This window comes from Sturnira hondurensis, unplaced genomic scaffold (assembly GCF_014824575.4).
Source record: "Sturnira hondurensis isolate 20B ecotype Veracruz unplaced genomic scaffold, ASM1482457v3 Scaffold0025370, whole genome shotgun sequence".
Lineage (NCBI taxonomy): Eukaryota > Metazoa > Chordata > Mammalia > Chiroptera > Phyllostomidae > Sturnira > Sturnira hondurensis.
In genome coordinates this window covers 10,119,466-10,137,298 of record NW_028098001.1, presented here as the reverse complement: position 1 = coordinate 10,137,298, position 17,833 = coordinate 10,119,466, and the positions used below count along the sequence as shown (strand labels likewise).

The 17,833-nt window shown below is 36.3% G+C and overlaps 1 protein-coding gene across 1 annotated transcript in view; it reads right to left on the bottom strand.

The window, feature by feature from the left end:
- The window catches only part of ME1 (malic enzyme 1), a 157,833-nt gene that overhangs the window by 77,269 nt on the left and 62,731 nt on the right, over nt 1–17,833 (bottom strand). Inside the window, exons 4-6 of the mRNA XM_037039460.1 lie at nt 15,798–15,873; nt 10,638–10,799; nt 4,563–4,666 (exon numbers count right to left, since the gene is read on the bottom strand). Coding sequence (XP_036895355.1) covers nt 4,563–4,666; nt 10,638–10,799; nt 15,798–15,873 — 342 coding nt within the window. The remainder of the gene's footprint in view (nt 1–4,562; nt 4,667–10,637; nt 10,800–15,797; nt 15,874–17,833) is intronic.

The following is a 17,833-nucleotide window of genomic DNA, read 5'->3' as shown; positions in this document are numbered from 1 at the left end:
ATTACCTTTAGACACAGGGACGAATAGAGGGGGTGTCTCAGAATCATATGTTTTCACTAAATTTCTTCTAAAAACCAAAGCATGATAATTAAAGCGACAGGTAAAATGCAAAGTGCTTCACAGATTTACCTATAAGATCATCTAGTCATAAACATATGCATTCATCTAACAAAGGGATGGGGCATACAAGGGTAGGGCATTCAATGACTGGAACAGTTGGAGAGGGCAGCACAGAGTCAGCCATGGAGGTAACTGCGGCAGCAGGGACAGGAAGAAGGATAACGGGCAGTAACGAGCCCGTTCCCCTGCGGATGCCCAAGTGGAGAAACTGAAACTGAAACCCTGTGGAAGGGTAGAGGGCACATAAACCTGCATACCTGAAGGCTTCTTTAGAAAAAGAGGATGTTATTAATAATAATAATAAGTAAATTTAGCAAATCTTGTCATGATAAACAGGAGCTATCTCTTGTTCCTTTAAAATCTGATGTAACCTTTAAGAACTTTACCAAATTAATAGTGTCTCTGGATAGTCTGCTCCATCTCAGTCAGTCAAAGCTTTAGTTCAATAATGAGCCAGGGATGGGAGCACCGTGTTACGCCAAAATCTTCCCACCTCGAAGCATGTGGCAGACGGTACAGTTTCAGACTAAGGTTCTTTCTCTTAAATGTTATGTGACAGATCATGATAAAATCTGTGATGGCGGTCAAGGTTAAAGGAGGTTGTCTAAATATTATAATGATTGTCTTTGTGGTCATTCCCAGTGCTTGTAAATTTAAAGTGGAAAAGGAAAAAATATATAGTTCTTGCTGAATGCTTTTACTTTTCATATAAAGTAATTTATGGTAGCTTTCTAAAACTCACTTTAAAAAGGTGCAGTTTTTTTCTTCATTTAGTTAATAAATTAATCAACAAAATTCTGATATAAAGAATTTTAGGCAGCAAAGCTGAGCTGTCACTAATCTTCTTATTAACTTTCAGGGACAACTGGTTCTGGAAAAAAGAAGGCAACTATAGGAAGTACAACCACAAAAATGAACACAAATATTTAAGAAGGACATACATATGGGGACTTGAACATGCACTTAGCAGTTTGTAAGGACAGAAAGAGCTTTACTATTTCCCGAAGTTAAATTACATGAAAAGAAGAAAGTCTTTAAAATACCAGAGTTCTTTCATTCATACCTATCATTTAAAAATATACAAGTAAAACAAATCAAGTCCAATCATCTAACTAACAAATATTTACTGAGTATTTACTGCATGCTAGATAATATTTTAAAAACCAATATATGGCAGTGAAGAAAAAATTCCCTGCCTTCAAGGAATTTACAGTACATGAATGTAGACAGAAAATAAATAAATAAATCGATAGATAAATAAATATAAATATGTCAGATATTGATAAATGAAGAAAAAATTGAGTTAGGGTAAAATTTTAGTATATAGGTTTGTCAAGGAAGGTCTCATTGAGAAAGTGACACTTGAGGAAATTTTAAAGGAGAAGAGACAGCTTCTCTCTTAGCCAGTGGAAAAGCAGGCAGAGGACAGGGAGGGTTCTAAGTAGAAGAAATGATAAACCCTGAGGCATTAGCACGTCTGGCTTGAATGTGAAAAAAAGCACACAGGTCAGTGTGGCTAGAACAAAGTCAGCAAGGAGATGAACTTGTACGAGGTAAGGTGAGAAACCTAACGGGAGTCGGAAGGCCCAGGGCCTTTTATGCTATTGCAAGGACTTACTTTTATTCTGAATAAAATGATAAGCCATTGTAGGGTTTTGAACTGAGAAATTACTTTACAGAATCATTTTACCTTTTGTGTTGAAAATGGGCTATAGGCTACCAAGGCAGGAGGCAGTCAAACTAGTTAGATTATTACAATAGTCAAGGAAAAGAGGTTCAAATAAGGGAAATAATAATACAGGCAATGAGAAATGGTTAGATTCTTGAAGTTAAGGCTAATGAGCTTTGCAGGCAGAATGGGTCTGGAATGGTAACTCCAGTGTTGTTAGTCACGGGAACAGGAAGAAGGCGGCTGTCCTTTGCTGAGAGGAGAAACACTGTGCGGTGCAGGGCTGGGGGGCAGGGGCGGGCAGGGGTCCAATCCCGAACATTGAGAGGGCACAGAACTGACAGTGACATCAGAAGACCTGAAGCATCGAGGTGCTGTCCCTTCTCGAAAGAAGTACATGGAGGCCAGTTACAAGTGAAGCTCTTGCCGAGGGCTAGCACATGATGGGTCCATTGGGAACACAGACACACTTCGTGGTGATTTCCTACGTCCTCAAATATATAATCAGAAGAGACATACTTGATCAATCACCCCTTCGGCCTATGAACAGAGCTATAACATTGTAGAAAAAGCCAAAGGAAGGATCTGAAACTGCTCCACCTCAACCCTGACAAGACGGTAAGTTTAAAAAAAAACCCACATAGGTGGGTTGGGGTGAAGGTGTGGGAGACTGGCAGAAATTAGTGTTCCTTTAAGAAACTAAAGAGCATGCAGGGTGTTCCCACTGACGTTATCCAAGGCTGATGGTGACTCCATGCCACAGCTCGACCTCTTTCGTCCACTCCTGTCTCTGCCCCCCCTTCCAAAGGGGTTGATTCCTAGAACACTCTTGAATAACTCCTCGGAATCTGATTCCTAGGTGACCCAACTTGCAACAATAATTTTCCACCTTGAATTTGAGTTACATTTCCTTTTAAAATAATTTTGGATTTATCTTCAGGGCTACTTTCCAATATAACTGGGGAGTGCTGGTTTCACTTTCGAAAAACTTTTCCCAAACCAGTGCCATGTGAGGAAGTATTTGTGAAAAAACCTTTGGGATTTTCCTCTGGGAAGAGCCCGGAAGTTAACTCCTGATTCATAGGCACTCTCTACATGTAAAATTATTGTCTACTCTTGTCAATGCTCATTTCTTTATCAAAGATCTTAGATAACCCTCAAGTCAACATTTTTAAAAAGTAGTTTTCTGATTTTAGATGAAAACAGCATGTCAAGATTAGTTCATCTCATTTCCTCCAGAATCCTTTTCATTGACTCCAAATAACACTACTTCTTTTTATTTCAACAGCATTTAAGTATACAGGCCTTACAAATTATGTTCATAACTTGTTTAACAGACTCTTTATAAATATAGACTCTTTATATAGAGTCTAACTCTATATAAAGTTAGACTTTATTTGCATAATAAAAACAAATAGAGAATTTCATTCTCCTTTTATATAGTCTCATGGATTCTCTACAAAATCTCTTGGTTAATGTTGCTACCTGAAAAGTTATAATTTCAAAAACTTATATAAATTTTAGAGGAAGGAATTTAAAGTTTAATATGAAAAACTAGCATTTAACTGTACTAAGTAATACTGAACTTACACTGCAGACTTTCTCAACTATTTCTATGAATAAGTGACAGTTAAATAAGTTAATAAATAATAACAGTAATAAAGCAGGCACGGGTTTTTCAAAAGTAGTCCATACTAAGTGGCCAATATACCCTGCATCAAAACCTGGAGGAATGAAAGATTCAATTTATTCTAAATATTGTGCAAACTGATGAAAGTACTTTCTGCTATTGGATACAACTTCTTCAAATTAAACCTTATTATAAAAAGAAACCAGGAGTCCGTCTCTAGTTACAGTACATTCTAGTGACACATTTATTTCTAAGAAAAGCCAGGGCAACGTATCTGTTTTTAGACAGTACATGGTCCCCACGGCTGCACAGTAACAAACGGGTGTCTGTCAGGGGGACAGAACTCTCCCAGAATGTATCCCTAAATTACGGTAGAAATAGCTTCTTTAAAAGAAGGAAACTGGAAAATTCTACAGTAGCACTTGGCCCACAGTTCAATACTACCTAGACTAGGCGAAGTATAATACTGCATTTTAATCAAATATTGCGTTTTTGTTCAGCGGTTCATGGACTGTGATTGGATGTGCTGGTCCTGGCTCCATTTTGGACCTTGCGCATCGCACTAATTCAAGCTCCTCCTTCCTCTGCTTTTCCTACCACAATCGGATACACCCAAAAAGGTGGTCAAAGATCAGATTTTATCAGCAGCCAGCAACATAGTACAGACTACCAAGAAAAACTAACTAACTGCAAGAAAAGTATCTTCAGGAATAGCAACAGAGACAAACTTTTAGGGAATAAGCACATGAAGTTATCATTTGTCCACTAATAGCTATGACGATGTATATTTTATTCAAATCACTTCTAATTATTAAATATACAGCAAAAATCTTGGAAATTTTTATACTTTATTTTATTATTTTTAAAAGATTTTATTTATTTATTTCTAGAGAGAAGACAAGCAAGGGAGAAAGCAAGGGAGTAAAAACCAATGTGAGAGAAAAACAATTGGTTGCCTCTTGCACAAGTCTGGACCAGGGACCAAACCCGCAACCCATGCATGTGTCCTGACTGGAAACCGAACCAGCAACCTTTCACATTGTGGAACAATGCCCAACCAACTGAGCCCCCCTGGTCAGGGCAGATTACCTTTTAATTTTTGAAATTCAATTCAAATATAAAATAAATATATGTTATACATACTTGGAAGAAACCGCCTCCATGAATTCATCCAAAAAGTCATCATATTCGGGACCTCTCACCCTTCTCTGCCGTAGTCCAATGTAGAGTGGATCTTTAAGTAATTCCTATTTAAAAAATAAAAAAATTACCAGAGATATAAAAATAACTGAAGGCAAGTTCTAAGCCTGTTTCCTCATCTGTATAATAAGGAAAGAAATGGAAATAAAATCTTGCAAAACTGATTAAGAAGCAACTTTCAGAGTTAATATTTGGTGTTATACAGAGTATATCTACAGAATTTATATGCCAAATAAGAAAAATAATTAATAAACTTTAAAAACATTGTACCTTTTTCTGGGGGGAATAAAAGGAATTAAAATCTCTCAGTGGTGCAATTTGAAAAGCTCAATTCAAATTTTACAAAGTTTATCACATAGAAAAATACTATTGAGTTCTGAAGTACTACATTAGCTTAGGAAATAGAAAGTTAACAATTTTGGTTTTTTCTTCTGTTTCTGAAAGCAGAATATTCCTCCAGTATCTGAGTACACCTTTAATATTATAGTTAACCAATGTCAAAAATAAATTTTTCAGTCTTCACTTAAATTTTTCTTAAACTTTGTTACTTCTTTAAGAAAAATTATATATGTGAAACAATATTTTCCTGTTCAAGTTTTAGTATATGTAATATTATTTTTATTAAATCAGTTTTAAATTGAGGTATAATTTTTATACAATAAGATGCACCCATTCGCAACAAAAATTCTCTGTAAACCAGGAACAGAAAGAAACTTCCTCAACCTAAAAAAAGGCATCTATAAAAAACTCACAGTTAACAGCATATTTTTTCCCAACGCCATTTATCTTTTTATTATTATTCAACTACAGTTGTCCCCATTTCCACTCCCAATACTCTCACCCACCCCACCATACTTAACAGGAAAACACTGAATGTAATTTCACTAAAACTGGAAATAAGACAAAGATATTTACTCTCACCACTTCTAGCCTTTACAATTAGGCAAGAAAAAAAAGAAGAATACAGATTGAAAAGAAAGAAGTAAACTGTTTTTATGTGTATACACATAATTAAGTAAGTATATGCAAAACATACAGGAAACTACAACAAGAATCCTCTAGGAAAAATGTGACTTTAACATGATCACAGAATATAAGGTCAATATACACAAACTGAATGTATCTCTATATACTGCCAATGAACAATTAAAAGTGAAATAAAATATACAAGTTGATTTATAATAGAATTCCCAAACACAAACTCCATAGGATTTTCTTAAAGCCAATAGAAATTACGGCCTGGTTCACATGTGTTGTCCAGTGTAATTACTAATAGCGTCCTCTTTCATTATAAAAGTGTCTTGGTTTGGCAACTACATTATTTGGTCATCCTACTTTTAATATACAACAATGAGTCAAGGCTTTCTGGCTAGCTGGAAGTTAACATATTTAGTTATATATATGTATATATATATATATGTATGTATTTCATATATATTCACTTACATATATATATGTATTTCAGATGAAATGTCAAATCTAAAACTGAGTGCTACTGTAAGCCCAGCTGTGCCTCAAGGCCTAAAAACATTAAACAATCCACTGCAGGCTTCTGAACAGCTGAGGCTGAATTGCCAGTGAACTACTAATGGCTGCCAGAATTAAAATACTTTCTCTGTGCCTAGGATATATTTGGATTTCTACAATGTGAATTAGAAAAATAACACAATTGAGAAAAGATGTGGTGTGTTTTCCCTTCTCTTTTTTTCTCATTCTTTTCCATGCTAATAGTTAAAGTATGTATCACAAAAAGACTAACTACAATGAAGAGTCAATATGATGACTTAGGAACAAGATAAAGCTTTTCAATTAAATCATGAAGTTATAAAACTTTCCAATCATAATGTCTTTACTGTTTTTTTAAATTTCATGATAATTAAAGCTTGAGCGATTAATGAATTCTTGGAGATCTGAATAACCAAATATACCTGTAAAGCAAAATGATCTATTATTGAGGTTGCCTGGCCCAAAAGTGATGTTAAAAGTTTCTTGTGGTCAAAATTCAACATTGAATAGATCTTTTTTGGAGAATATATGAAAGACTGGACATTAAGCAAGCACTTAAAAAAGGTTAGCCCTTCTTTAGCAAGAGATATCACCTGCAACGCAGGTGGCATCGCTGAAGACTTACAAAGACTTAGAGCATGAAAGAAAGAAAAAGATTAGAACAGCAAAAAACAAAGCATTTGGAAATACAAGAGACAAGAGAGTCCCAAAAAGATAAAGAAGGTATATACTGGCAAAGTTAATTACCTTATTTATTAGCACTATCTCAATTCTGGAACCTTGGAAGTTTTTATTTGAAGCATTCTTTTATTTAGTGATAATAATATTAGTAATCATCATAATAATAGCAATCATTAGTAATAGTTTCATTACAAACTCACACCTCGTTGTCTCTCACATTGCTATCGTCCTAATCTGAAGTTTTTGAGAATTAAAAACTATTTTCTTAATATTGTTTTGGTAATTAGAAAAACAATATTTCCTATCAGAAAATTTGAGAGCATGGAAAAGTAAAACAAACAACAAAGAATACTAACAATGTCTACCCATTCGGAACTACCACCACGGTCAGCTTGATGCATATTCTTCCAGGCCCTTTTCTCTGTATCTCCACACGTGTAGTATCCCCGGGCAGGTCTGAGACAGTATCACGCACTGGTTCCCAGCCCCTTTCACAGAGCACTCTGCTGTGAAAACCTGTCAGGTCAATGCATGCACACTGGTAGAGCGCTGATCTATGTTAGAACTCGGCCCTCAAAGAGGATGAACAAATATTCGCCCAATGGCATACATTAGTATGTCTATTTTATTGCAACCTCAAGTAAAAGTGTCATTTTGCCATATATACATGTGTGTATATGAGAAACACACATATAAATATATACAGTAAATGTAATGTACAATAAATAATATACACATAAATATACTATTTGCATATGATGTTATTGAGTAGCACTCATTTGTATTTCTTTTCTAATGTTGTCAAACATGTTTTCATGAGTTTATTGACCATTTTTACCTCTTCATTTGTAAATTATCTGTGCCCATATGACATTGGGAAATTTGTATATTGCACACTTGACATTTTCTTGTTGAATTGAAAGTTTTCTCTGATATTGAGAACATTACAAACTTTTACCTGTCATGTTATGACTATTCCCCATTTTAGCATTTATTTGAAAATTATATTTATAATATACAGGCAATCATTTTCTTTGCTGCTATTACCTCATTGCTTTCAAATAAAAAAATATTCCATAAAGCAATAATAATACTTTTTGCTCACATCATCAATAATATTATGTAAACTGCCAGCATTTCATCAAGAGCCTCGAACAGTAGTTAAAATGGAAATATATGGTGACAGAAGACGGTTTGACTTTGGGTGGTGAGCACACAATGCAATGTACAGACCATGTGTCAGACATGTATACCTGAAACCTGTGTGATCCAATTATAAAGGGCATATGCACAATAACAAGGGGGGGTAGAAACAGGGGAAGGAAGGTGGGGAGAGATAGGGTTGTGGGGAGGGGGGAGGGAAAAGGCAGAAAACTGTATCCGAACAACAATCAAAAAAATGTGATACATAAGGTCTGATCAAAATTAAAAATTTCTATTCCAAAGATAGTATTAAATATTTTTTAAAAAATAAGCCAAAGAGTAGAAGAGATATTCACAATAAATATTTCTAACAAGAGACTAACACCTAGAATATATAAAGAACCTCTACAAGTCCATAACAGGAAAAATCAAATAGTTTTTGAATAGAAGAGATACTCAAAAATTATTTTATGAAAATATGTATCAATTGTCTGGTGGTTTCATTGATGCATATATTGCTAAAACTCCATAAACTGTATACTTAAAAAAAAAAAGAAAAAGAAACCTATGTGATCCTACTAACCATTGTTACACCAATAAATTTAATTTTTTAAAGTCAGCATACATATAAGTTGGCACGAATGTTAAAAGTGGTGGAAATAAAAATGATTAAGTTTCACTGTGATTCAGGAAGTCTGGAGTGAGGGCCAGGATTTGGCATTCTTAATACACACCCCGGGCAATTCTGAAATGCTTGGTCCCTGAAACACATATTGAGAACCACTCACTTCAAACTTATTAAGTTAAAATTATTCTACCTTCCAAAAGGTTCCCATCTCATGTATGTGTTTTCTATTTCAGTTTATATAATGGCTTTCTAAAATACCTCCCAAACTTCAAGAAGTCCCTTATAGTTATAAAGCATATATAATTAAACTGAAGGAAGTCGCCATTCTCTTTTCTAAGGCATGGTGTAGTGTATCAGACAATAAAGAAAATCTTTCTATAGCCCATTACCAGCCCTCTACCTTGAGAGGATGAGGTAAAAGACGACCACCAACAGTAAGCACATGACAATGTAAAGAGAAAGCCAGGGACTGAGGGATTATCTTCTCTCCTCTGGCCTTACGGTAATGATCAGTCCCCATTCCCATGCAGGGTCACTTGTGTGAAGTGGCAAGTAATCCCCAGAATATGAAAGGAGTCTTGAAGTTAAGGCGTCTTGAGGGAGAAATGATGAGATTTCTAACTGGGATCACGTGGTAGAATAATGACCTCCCTCTCCCCTCAGAACCTGTAAATATGTTGCCACATGTGGCAGAAGAGACTTTGGAGGTATGATTATGGGCAAGTCCCTAAAAGTGAAAAACCTTTACTGGCTGTAGTCTGAGGCAGAAATGGGCCAACAGAAGGTGGGTCAGACAGATACTACAATGGTGGCTTTGACAATGACAAGGGGGACCAGGAACGAGGAATGAAAGCAGTCTGTAGAAGCTGGCAAAGACAAGGACATGGAACGCAGCCCTGCTGGCACCTTTTATGATTTCAGCCTTTTCATACTTGTGTCAGACTTGTGACCTTTTTAAGGTAATACACAGGGTCCGGCAGAAGCAACCCCTGCTTGAGTGTGGTTGGTAGGGTAGTAATATGGGTGTAATAATTTATAGTTTTAATTTGAACATTTCACCTAAAATATCATACAGTGTGCTTGAGTGTGATATTATGTTACAGAATTACATGCTTATGATTTTGTAATAAAAGACTTTGTAATAAAAAAGAGGTGTTATTTGTGCCAGACCCTGTATTTGTGTTGTTTTAAACCACTAAGAGTAATAATTTGTTATGGTAGCAACAGAAAACTAATAAAGGTCACATTCTAGTGTCATTCTAGCTGCTGTATGCACAAGAGCTGAGAGAAATATGGCGGGTATACACATCTTTCTCTCTGACACAGCTGGTTCATGCCACAGATAAACAGCACTTTCCAGAACATGTGGAGGAAGAGGCTTCAACTTTGGGAGTTCAAATTCCAGGAAAGATTCTAGATCTAGATACACCATTCACATGAACTAAACGTCAGACTACACACGAAATCAGAATCAGAAAAGCTGAGGCCTGGAGCGCCAGTTTAGTGAACACAGAATAACTGTGCAGAGACTGTATCATCCTCCCATGCTCTCTTGAACACTGGCTGCATGGCTTCATGGCTGAACTGTGCCCACCCCCAAATTCATGGGGACCATCATCCCAATACACTAAGGTTGTGGTCCCAAATTCATTGGGACCATCATCCCAATACACTAAGGTTGTGGGTTCAATCTCCGGTCAGAGCACATACAAGAAGTAATCCATGAATGCATAAATAAGTAGAACAACAAATTGATGTATCTATCTCTCTATCCTCAATTCAATAAATAAAATAAAATTATATCTAAAATATATACTGTGTAGAATAATGGTATAGATACTCACCAAAGAGTAATAAGCAATAAAAAAGCTGGCAAAAGATTATGACATTACAAAGAAGGAAAATGAAAACAGAAAATAATTTTCTTGTAAGAGTTGGAAGAGAGGGAGAACCAGTCAAAAAATAATGTATTTTATGAGGTTCCTGGAATAAGCTCAAAATATAAGAATTCTGCTTTTTTAAAAAAGATGAACAGCTTTCTTAGAGACTTAATGTGTTACCTCATTTTCTGTTCCCACGTCCAGAGTGACAGGCAGACATTCTTGAGGATTCATCCCTCCACATGCTGTATACAGAGCCAATTTGCCCACCGGGATTCCCATTCCATTACAGCCAAGGTCTCCCAAGCCAAGAATACGCTCTCCATCAGTCACCACAATAGCCTAGAAGAAAAGAAAAAATATCTATTAATAGATGTTTGCAAATCCTGGGCACAGTTCCTTGTCTCTATTTTTAAAGTTAATACTTCCATGATGAAATACTAAACCTCAAAACAAATAAACTGAATATATACAGAAAACATTTTATGTGATTATATGTGTGGAAGAGTGGAGAGAATAAATACATTTGATATATACATTTTATATTTTTAAATAAATGTTGATTAATTTGGCTGACAAAAAAAGAAGAGAGGGTATGCACATAAAGATTTTTTCCTCCATTTACAACCACTTAGTTTTTAATTATATTTCGTTATTTACACTGTTACAGTTGTCCTCACTGTTTCCCCCTTTGCCCGCCTGAACTTGGCCCCACTTACTCCCTCAGGCCATCCCCACACGGTTGTCCATGTCCATGGCTTATGCACATATGTTCTTTGGCTAATCCCTCCACCTTCTTTCATACAGTTCCCCCCTCCCCTCTTACCGCTGTCAGTCTGTACTACATATCTATGCCCCTATTTTGCTCATTAGTTTATTTTGTTCATCTGATTCTATACATAAGTGAAATCATATGGTATTTGTCTTTTACTGACTGACACTTCATTTAGCATAATAGTCTCCAGGTCCATCCATGCTGTCAAAAAAGGTAAGCAGTCTCTTTTTCATTGCCACGTAGTATTCCATTACATAAATGCAATACAGCTTTTTATCCACTTATCAACTGACAGATACTTATGGTGTTTCCAGATCTTAACTATTATAAATAGCACTGGTATGAACATTGGGGTGCATATATTCTTTTGAACTGGTGTTTTGGGATTCTTAGGATATATTCCAATAAGTGAAATTGCTAAATCAAAAGGAAGTTCCATTTTTAATTTTCTGGGGAAACCCCATACTGTTTTCCACAGCGGCTGCACCAGTCTGCATTCCCACACCAGTGCACAAGGGTTCCCTTTTCTCCACATCCCCTCCAGCACCTGTTGTTTGTTGATTTATTGATGGTAGCCATTCTGGCAAATGAGAGGTGATATCTCATTGCGGTTTTAATTTGTACCTCTCAGATGATTAGTGATGTTGAACATTTTTTGACAAAGGAAGCATGAGCATACAATGGAGTAAAGAGAGTCTTCAATAAATAGTGTTCAGAGAACTGGATTAATACATGCCAAAAAAAGAAACTAGACCACCAACGTAAACCATACATAAGGATAAACCCAAAAGGGATAAAAGACTTAAGTGTAAATTGCGAAAGCACAAAAATCCTGGAAGAAAACATAAGTGGTAAAATTTCAGATTATCCCACATAGCAGTATTTTTGCCAATACATCCCCTAGGGCAAGGGAAGCAAAAAATATATAAACAAATGGGACTATATTGAATTAAAAAGCTTCTGCAGAGCTGAACAAACCATCATCAAAATTTAAAGGGAGCACACTGTATGGGAGAACATATCTGACAATGATACATCTGATAAGGGTTTAAATACCAAAATATATAATGAACTTATACAACTCAACACCAGGAAGACAAACAATCCAATTAAAAAGGGGGAGTGGAAGAGGTTAAACACAGGCAACTGTAACTGAACAACAATAAAAAAATTTTTTAATGGGCAAAAGACTTGAACAGACATTTCTCCAAGGAGGACATACAGAGGGTCCAGAGACACATGAAAAGATGATTGGCATCACTAGCCATCAGAGAGATGCAAACTAAAACCACAATGAGATACCACCTCACGCTGGTCAGAATGGCCTTTGTAAACAAATCAACAAACAAGTGTTAGAAAGGATGCAGAGAAAAGGGACGCCTAGTGCACTATTGGTGGGAATGCAGACTGGTGCAGCCACTGTGGAAAACAAAATGGAATTTCCTCAGAAAACTAAAAATGGAACTGCCTTTGGATCCAGCAATTCCACTGCTAGGAGTATATCCTAAGAACCCTGAAACACCAACCCAAAAGAACCTATGTACCCCAATGTTCATAGCAGCACAATTTATAATGTCCAAGTGCTGGAAACACTAACCTATGACCATCAGCAAATGAATGGATCAAAAAACTATGGTACATTTACACAATGGAATACTACACAGTAGAAAGAAAGGAGCTTCTACCCTTCACAACAGCATGGATAAAACTGGAGAGCATGATACTGAGTGAAATAAGCCAGGCAGTGAGGGACAAATACTACATGACCTCACCTTTAACTGGAACATAATCAACAGAAGAAAAAAGCAAACAAAATATAACCAGAGACATTGAAATTAAGAACAATCTAACAATAGCCAGAGGGGAGGAGGGAGGGGACAGTGGGGAGAAGGGTTTTCAGGAACTACTATAAAGGACACATGAACAAAAAAACCAAGGGGGAGGGTGGAAGCAAGGGAGGGAGGTGGGTTTGGCTGGGGTGACGGGGAGGGGTGGGGAGAAAATGCAGACAACTGTAATTGAACAACAATAAGTTAATTAAAAAAATAGTCATATACGCAATTTATCACTAAATTAACATTACCTTCTTTTTGTTTTTAACTACTTTCTATCACACTTAAGGAAAATAAAGCAATTTCACTTATATGTAGAATCTAAAAAATGAAACAAACAAAACAAAAACAAATTCATAGATGCATAGAACATGTTCATGGTCATCAGCTGGAAGAGGGGCTGGGAGGATGGGTTATAAAGGGAAGGAGATCAGGATGTAAAAATTTCCAGTTATAAACACGGTCACAGGGATGCAGGGTACCACACAGGGAATATGGTACTGGACTTATCAGGATGATCATTTCATAAGTTACACAGTCTGATTACTATGTTAGAGACCTGAAACTAATATAACATTGCATGTCAACTGTAAATTTTAAAGAAAACCTAAATAAAGCAGTTGCATGTTTTCTGTGTAATAATTAAGTCACAACAGCAGGATTACCTCAGATAACCACAATTCCAGCAGTGATGTCTACTCTCAAAAATTAAATCTTCAACCTGTTGTATCAATTATTATGTGGACATTACCTGCTAAAACCTTCTGTATAACACATTCAGGGGTTCTCCTGGACACACACACACACACACACACACACACACACACACACCACTCTCTGGCCTGTCTTCATTTGGTCCTTCCTTTTCCCAGGGCCCACACTTCTGTGGTAGCCACCTATGTGCAGAATTCTTGCCTCCTCCTCTTCACTTTCTGATGAGCCTTCCTCAAGTATTACAGTCTGTTTTTTCAAGTCTAAATCCCTCTTTATGAATTTCAAGACCTTTTATAATAATTTCATCATCTCTTAAGCAATCTTAATTACACTCCATTTCAATATTAATAATTAGCTTTAGTTGGGTCAGCCAACTTACTTATTGCACAAGACTATATAATTCTCTTCCTGAACTTGACACTGACTTTCATATATGCCCTTCTTAGGGGAGTATATTATTCTCTTTCTAATTATCAAAGGCTAGATTTAAGTTCCAACTTGCCTAGAAAAATTTCTTTACTGTTGCAGCCTTCTCTGAATGATAGTATCCTCTGAATAAATGAACACAGTGATATAATTTATACCAGACAGTTAAATTATATATTGTCTAATAACTGATTGCCATTGTCTCACATGTGTTTTCAACTACACAATCAAGACTACATCTTATTTTTCACTATTCTATTACAATAAGCAGCTTCCATTTATTAAGTGTTTGCTATGTGCTAACCATTATGCTAGGCTTCTAACTTATAGTATGTATAATTAGGATCAAGAATATCAGTGAGGACCCAATATTAAGAGATGAAAGGATCAAATCAGGCTATTAATAAAGTAAATCAGCTAGTGGGAAGAACATAAAGCAAGGGACAGATAACTGTCCCTAACTCTCTACCCCAGAACTATTTCCCATAATGATTCAATTCTCAATGTCCTCTCTAGAGTCCTGAGTAAATGTTAAGCATCCTTTTTCTTAGAGAATCAGACATTTATACTTTAGAATTAGCACATTTTTAGGGTGGTTCCTAAGGATTGGGCCTGTGGACAGTACAGACTACAAAGTGGAAGAAAAACCAAATAAGCAATTCGGTGGGAGAAAAAGAAAAACCTGGGAAGATTGAAAAGAGTAAAAAACATTTCATTTTACAAGTTTGCCTGGCAGGAGCCTTCAACAACAGAGCGAGCCAATTCCAGCCCCAGCAGCTCAAAGAAGAAAGGTCCTTAATGGAGTGACACTTCAGGTCACAGCTGCAGTACCTTTGTACCACTGAGGATTATTCCACCCTAGTGGTACCTTTGTACCACTAGGATTATTCAATCTTAATCCTAAAAGATACCACAAAGTTGCTAAGCACCTAACAGAAAGAAGAAAGGGGGCCAAATGCGGGACAAGTCCAACTCACTTTCTTCAGACAAGGCAGGAGTGTACCACCAGCCCTGCCGCCTGTATTCACCTCCCACCACCGCCTGGCACTACCATGTAGTCCACTGTTAGGTTGTGCCTTCCTTCCTCACTGAATTAGCATGATAATTACAAGAGTAAATCCAAGTAGAGTATCTCAGGAAGAAAACTATGACATGTCATTATATCATTACTTTATTTTCATTAGTTTACTCACAGAGGGGATTCAAAAGAGCTACCTCAGGCCACAGTGATAAAGGAAATTAACAGTTTTTTATACCTCTTATTAAATGATTAATATGAAAATGGAGTATGCTTAAAGAAATTCAGACACCATTGCAACATTTACTCAACATTTACCCGACATTTATCACCACTTACAATGAATAAAATAAATACTAAGAAATTACCAGTAGCTCGAAAAAATGAGGAAATGGTATCTAAATGGTATCAAAATAAAATTAACCCACTATGTAAAAATCGAAGGGACATAAATTAGGTGAAATTTACTAGAAAAGCTAGTGAATACTACTTAATTACAGTCATGATAATTGTCAGTTTATTACCAGGCAGGAAAAATAACAAATGTGCCATAGTGGGAAAATTTGGTAACTTACCTTGATGACATCTTCTGGCCACACATTAAGAATTGAAGCAATATGCCCTCGATCATGGATACTAATAAAAAGACCTCTGACAGAAAAAAAAAAAAAGGTAGTTTTAATTTACTTCAGATTTGTCAGACTATCATGAACATTCAAAAAATTTTTCAAATCAGTTTGATGTATCTCCATTTTTATCAAACCAGTGAAAATTACTCCCTTAGGCAAGTAAGGGATAGAAATCTTGTAAGTAAGGAAGAAATTACTTTAAACAATATAGTGATATCTATGATAAAAGTACATTCATTCTGGCATTACATATCCTTAAGTATTTTTATGAGACTGACACGCTGCTTACTGCGCTAAGAGGGCTGGCTCCTTAAGTATTTTTAATTAAAGAAACATTTATTAATTTATATACAGAGAATTGAAATAGTATTATCAATCCCACTTAGAGCTTCATCTGCAGTCTTTCATTAAACCACATGCACAAAAGCCTTCTGAAGAACAACATGAAGCAAGTGCCAACAAGCGCTTCTTAGCATCTAGCCTGTTCATTCAACAGTCACGTATGGGCCCTGGCTGGTATAGCTCAGTGGATTGAGCGCAGGCCTGCGAACCAGACGATCGATCGTAGTTCGATTCCCAGTCAGGGCACCTGCCTGGGTTGCAGGCTGGTTCCCTGCAGGCCAACTCCCAGCAGGGGACGCACGAAAGACAACCATACATTGATGTTTCTCTCCCTCTCTCCTTCCCCTCTAAAGATAAATAAAATCTTAGCGGCTGCAGTGACTGATAATGCTGAGCGGCCCTTTCACATGGGACGCACCAGATTCTTTGGTGTGGGGTCTCAGTTTGCAATGCTGTTACTTAGATTCTCAACGGAAGTTTTTAACACTTCTCACCCCCAAGCCCTCCAGTTTCTATTAAAGCCTAACAAGTAACTTCGAAAATTAAGACGAAATATAATTTTTTTAAATTTCTCAAACTCACATGAAAGTTTTACTTTAGTACTGTTAAACGTATGACAAATGTATTGCAGCTTAATGAACTGTTATAAGGCAAACCACACCCTTGTAAACAATACCCACCGAAGCAGAGAGAATCCTGGCAGCTGCCCCGAAGCCCTCTGCCTGTTTCCTCCCAACCAAAACTCCTCTCTCAAGAGCAACATAAAAGTCTCCTTGACTTTTAACCGTATCATCTCCTTAGTTTATCTAGTTTGATCATCCAGACAACAAACCATCGCTACATACTGCTGTTTGTCTGTAAAGCATCCCAAACCTAGATTTTGCTGATTGCATCCATACATATTCACTGACTAACCTTTAGTATTTTCAAGAAATACTAACCTTCTGTGTTTCTTGAAAAATTGGTCATTGAATCTAAAGGCTTAATCAGATTTTTCTTTTTTTTTTTTTACAAGACACTTCATGGTTTGGTCTTATTACAAGATGCATACTACCCTGTATTCTTTTCTGTGATTTTAACAGCTGCTAGTGCATAATATATTAATTCAAAATGGTGATGTTCCCATTCTATCAATCATTATTCATTAGCTGGAACACTTCTTTTTTAAAAATTAAATTTTCTGGGGTTACATTGGTTAATGAAATTATATAGGTTTCAAGTGTACAATTCTGAGACACATGATCTATATATTGTATTGTGTGCCCACTGAGGATAGTGAAGGTTTGTAAAGCAGGTCAAACATACAGTGACAGGAGAAGACTTGACTTTGGGTGGAATGCTTCTTTAAAGAGAAATTTCACCACAACTATTGTTTGATTAACCTGTGGTACAGTTTATATTAAAAAAGAATAAGTGCTTGATTCTCTCCTTTTTTATGAAAGAATGCGGTAGCCAGAATCCTTCAGAGTTCCCACTAAAGAGTGTGAGAGAGAGAAAGTGTGTTTGTTTGTGTGTGTGTGTGTGTGTGTGTGTGTGTTGGATCAATATGAGCTCATGGATTTAAACATATTTTGTCTTAATCCATTACAGTTATTTTCTTTATTGAAACTCAAACTGTCCCATTTTTTAGCTATTAGAAG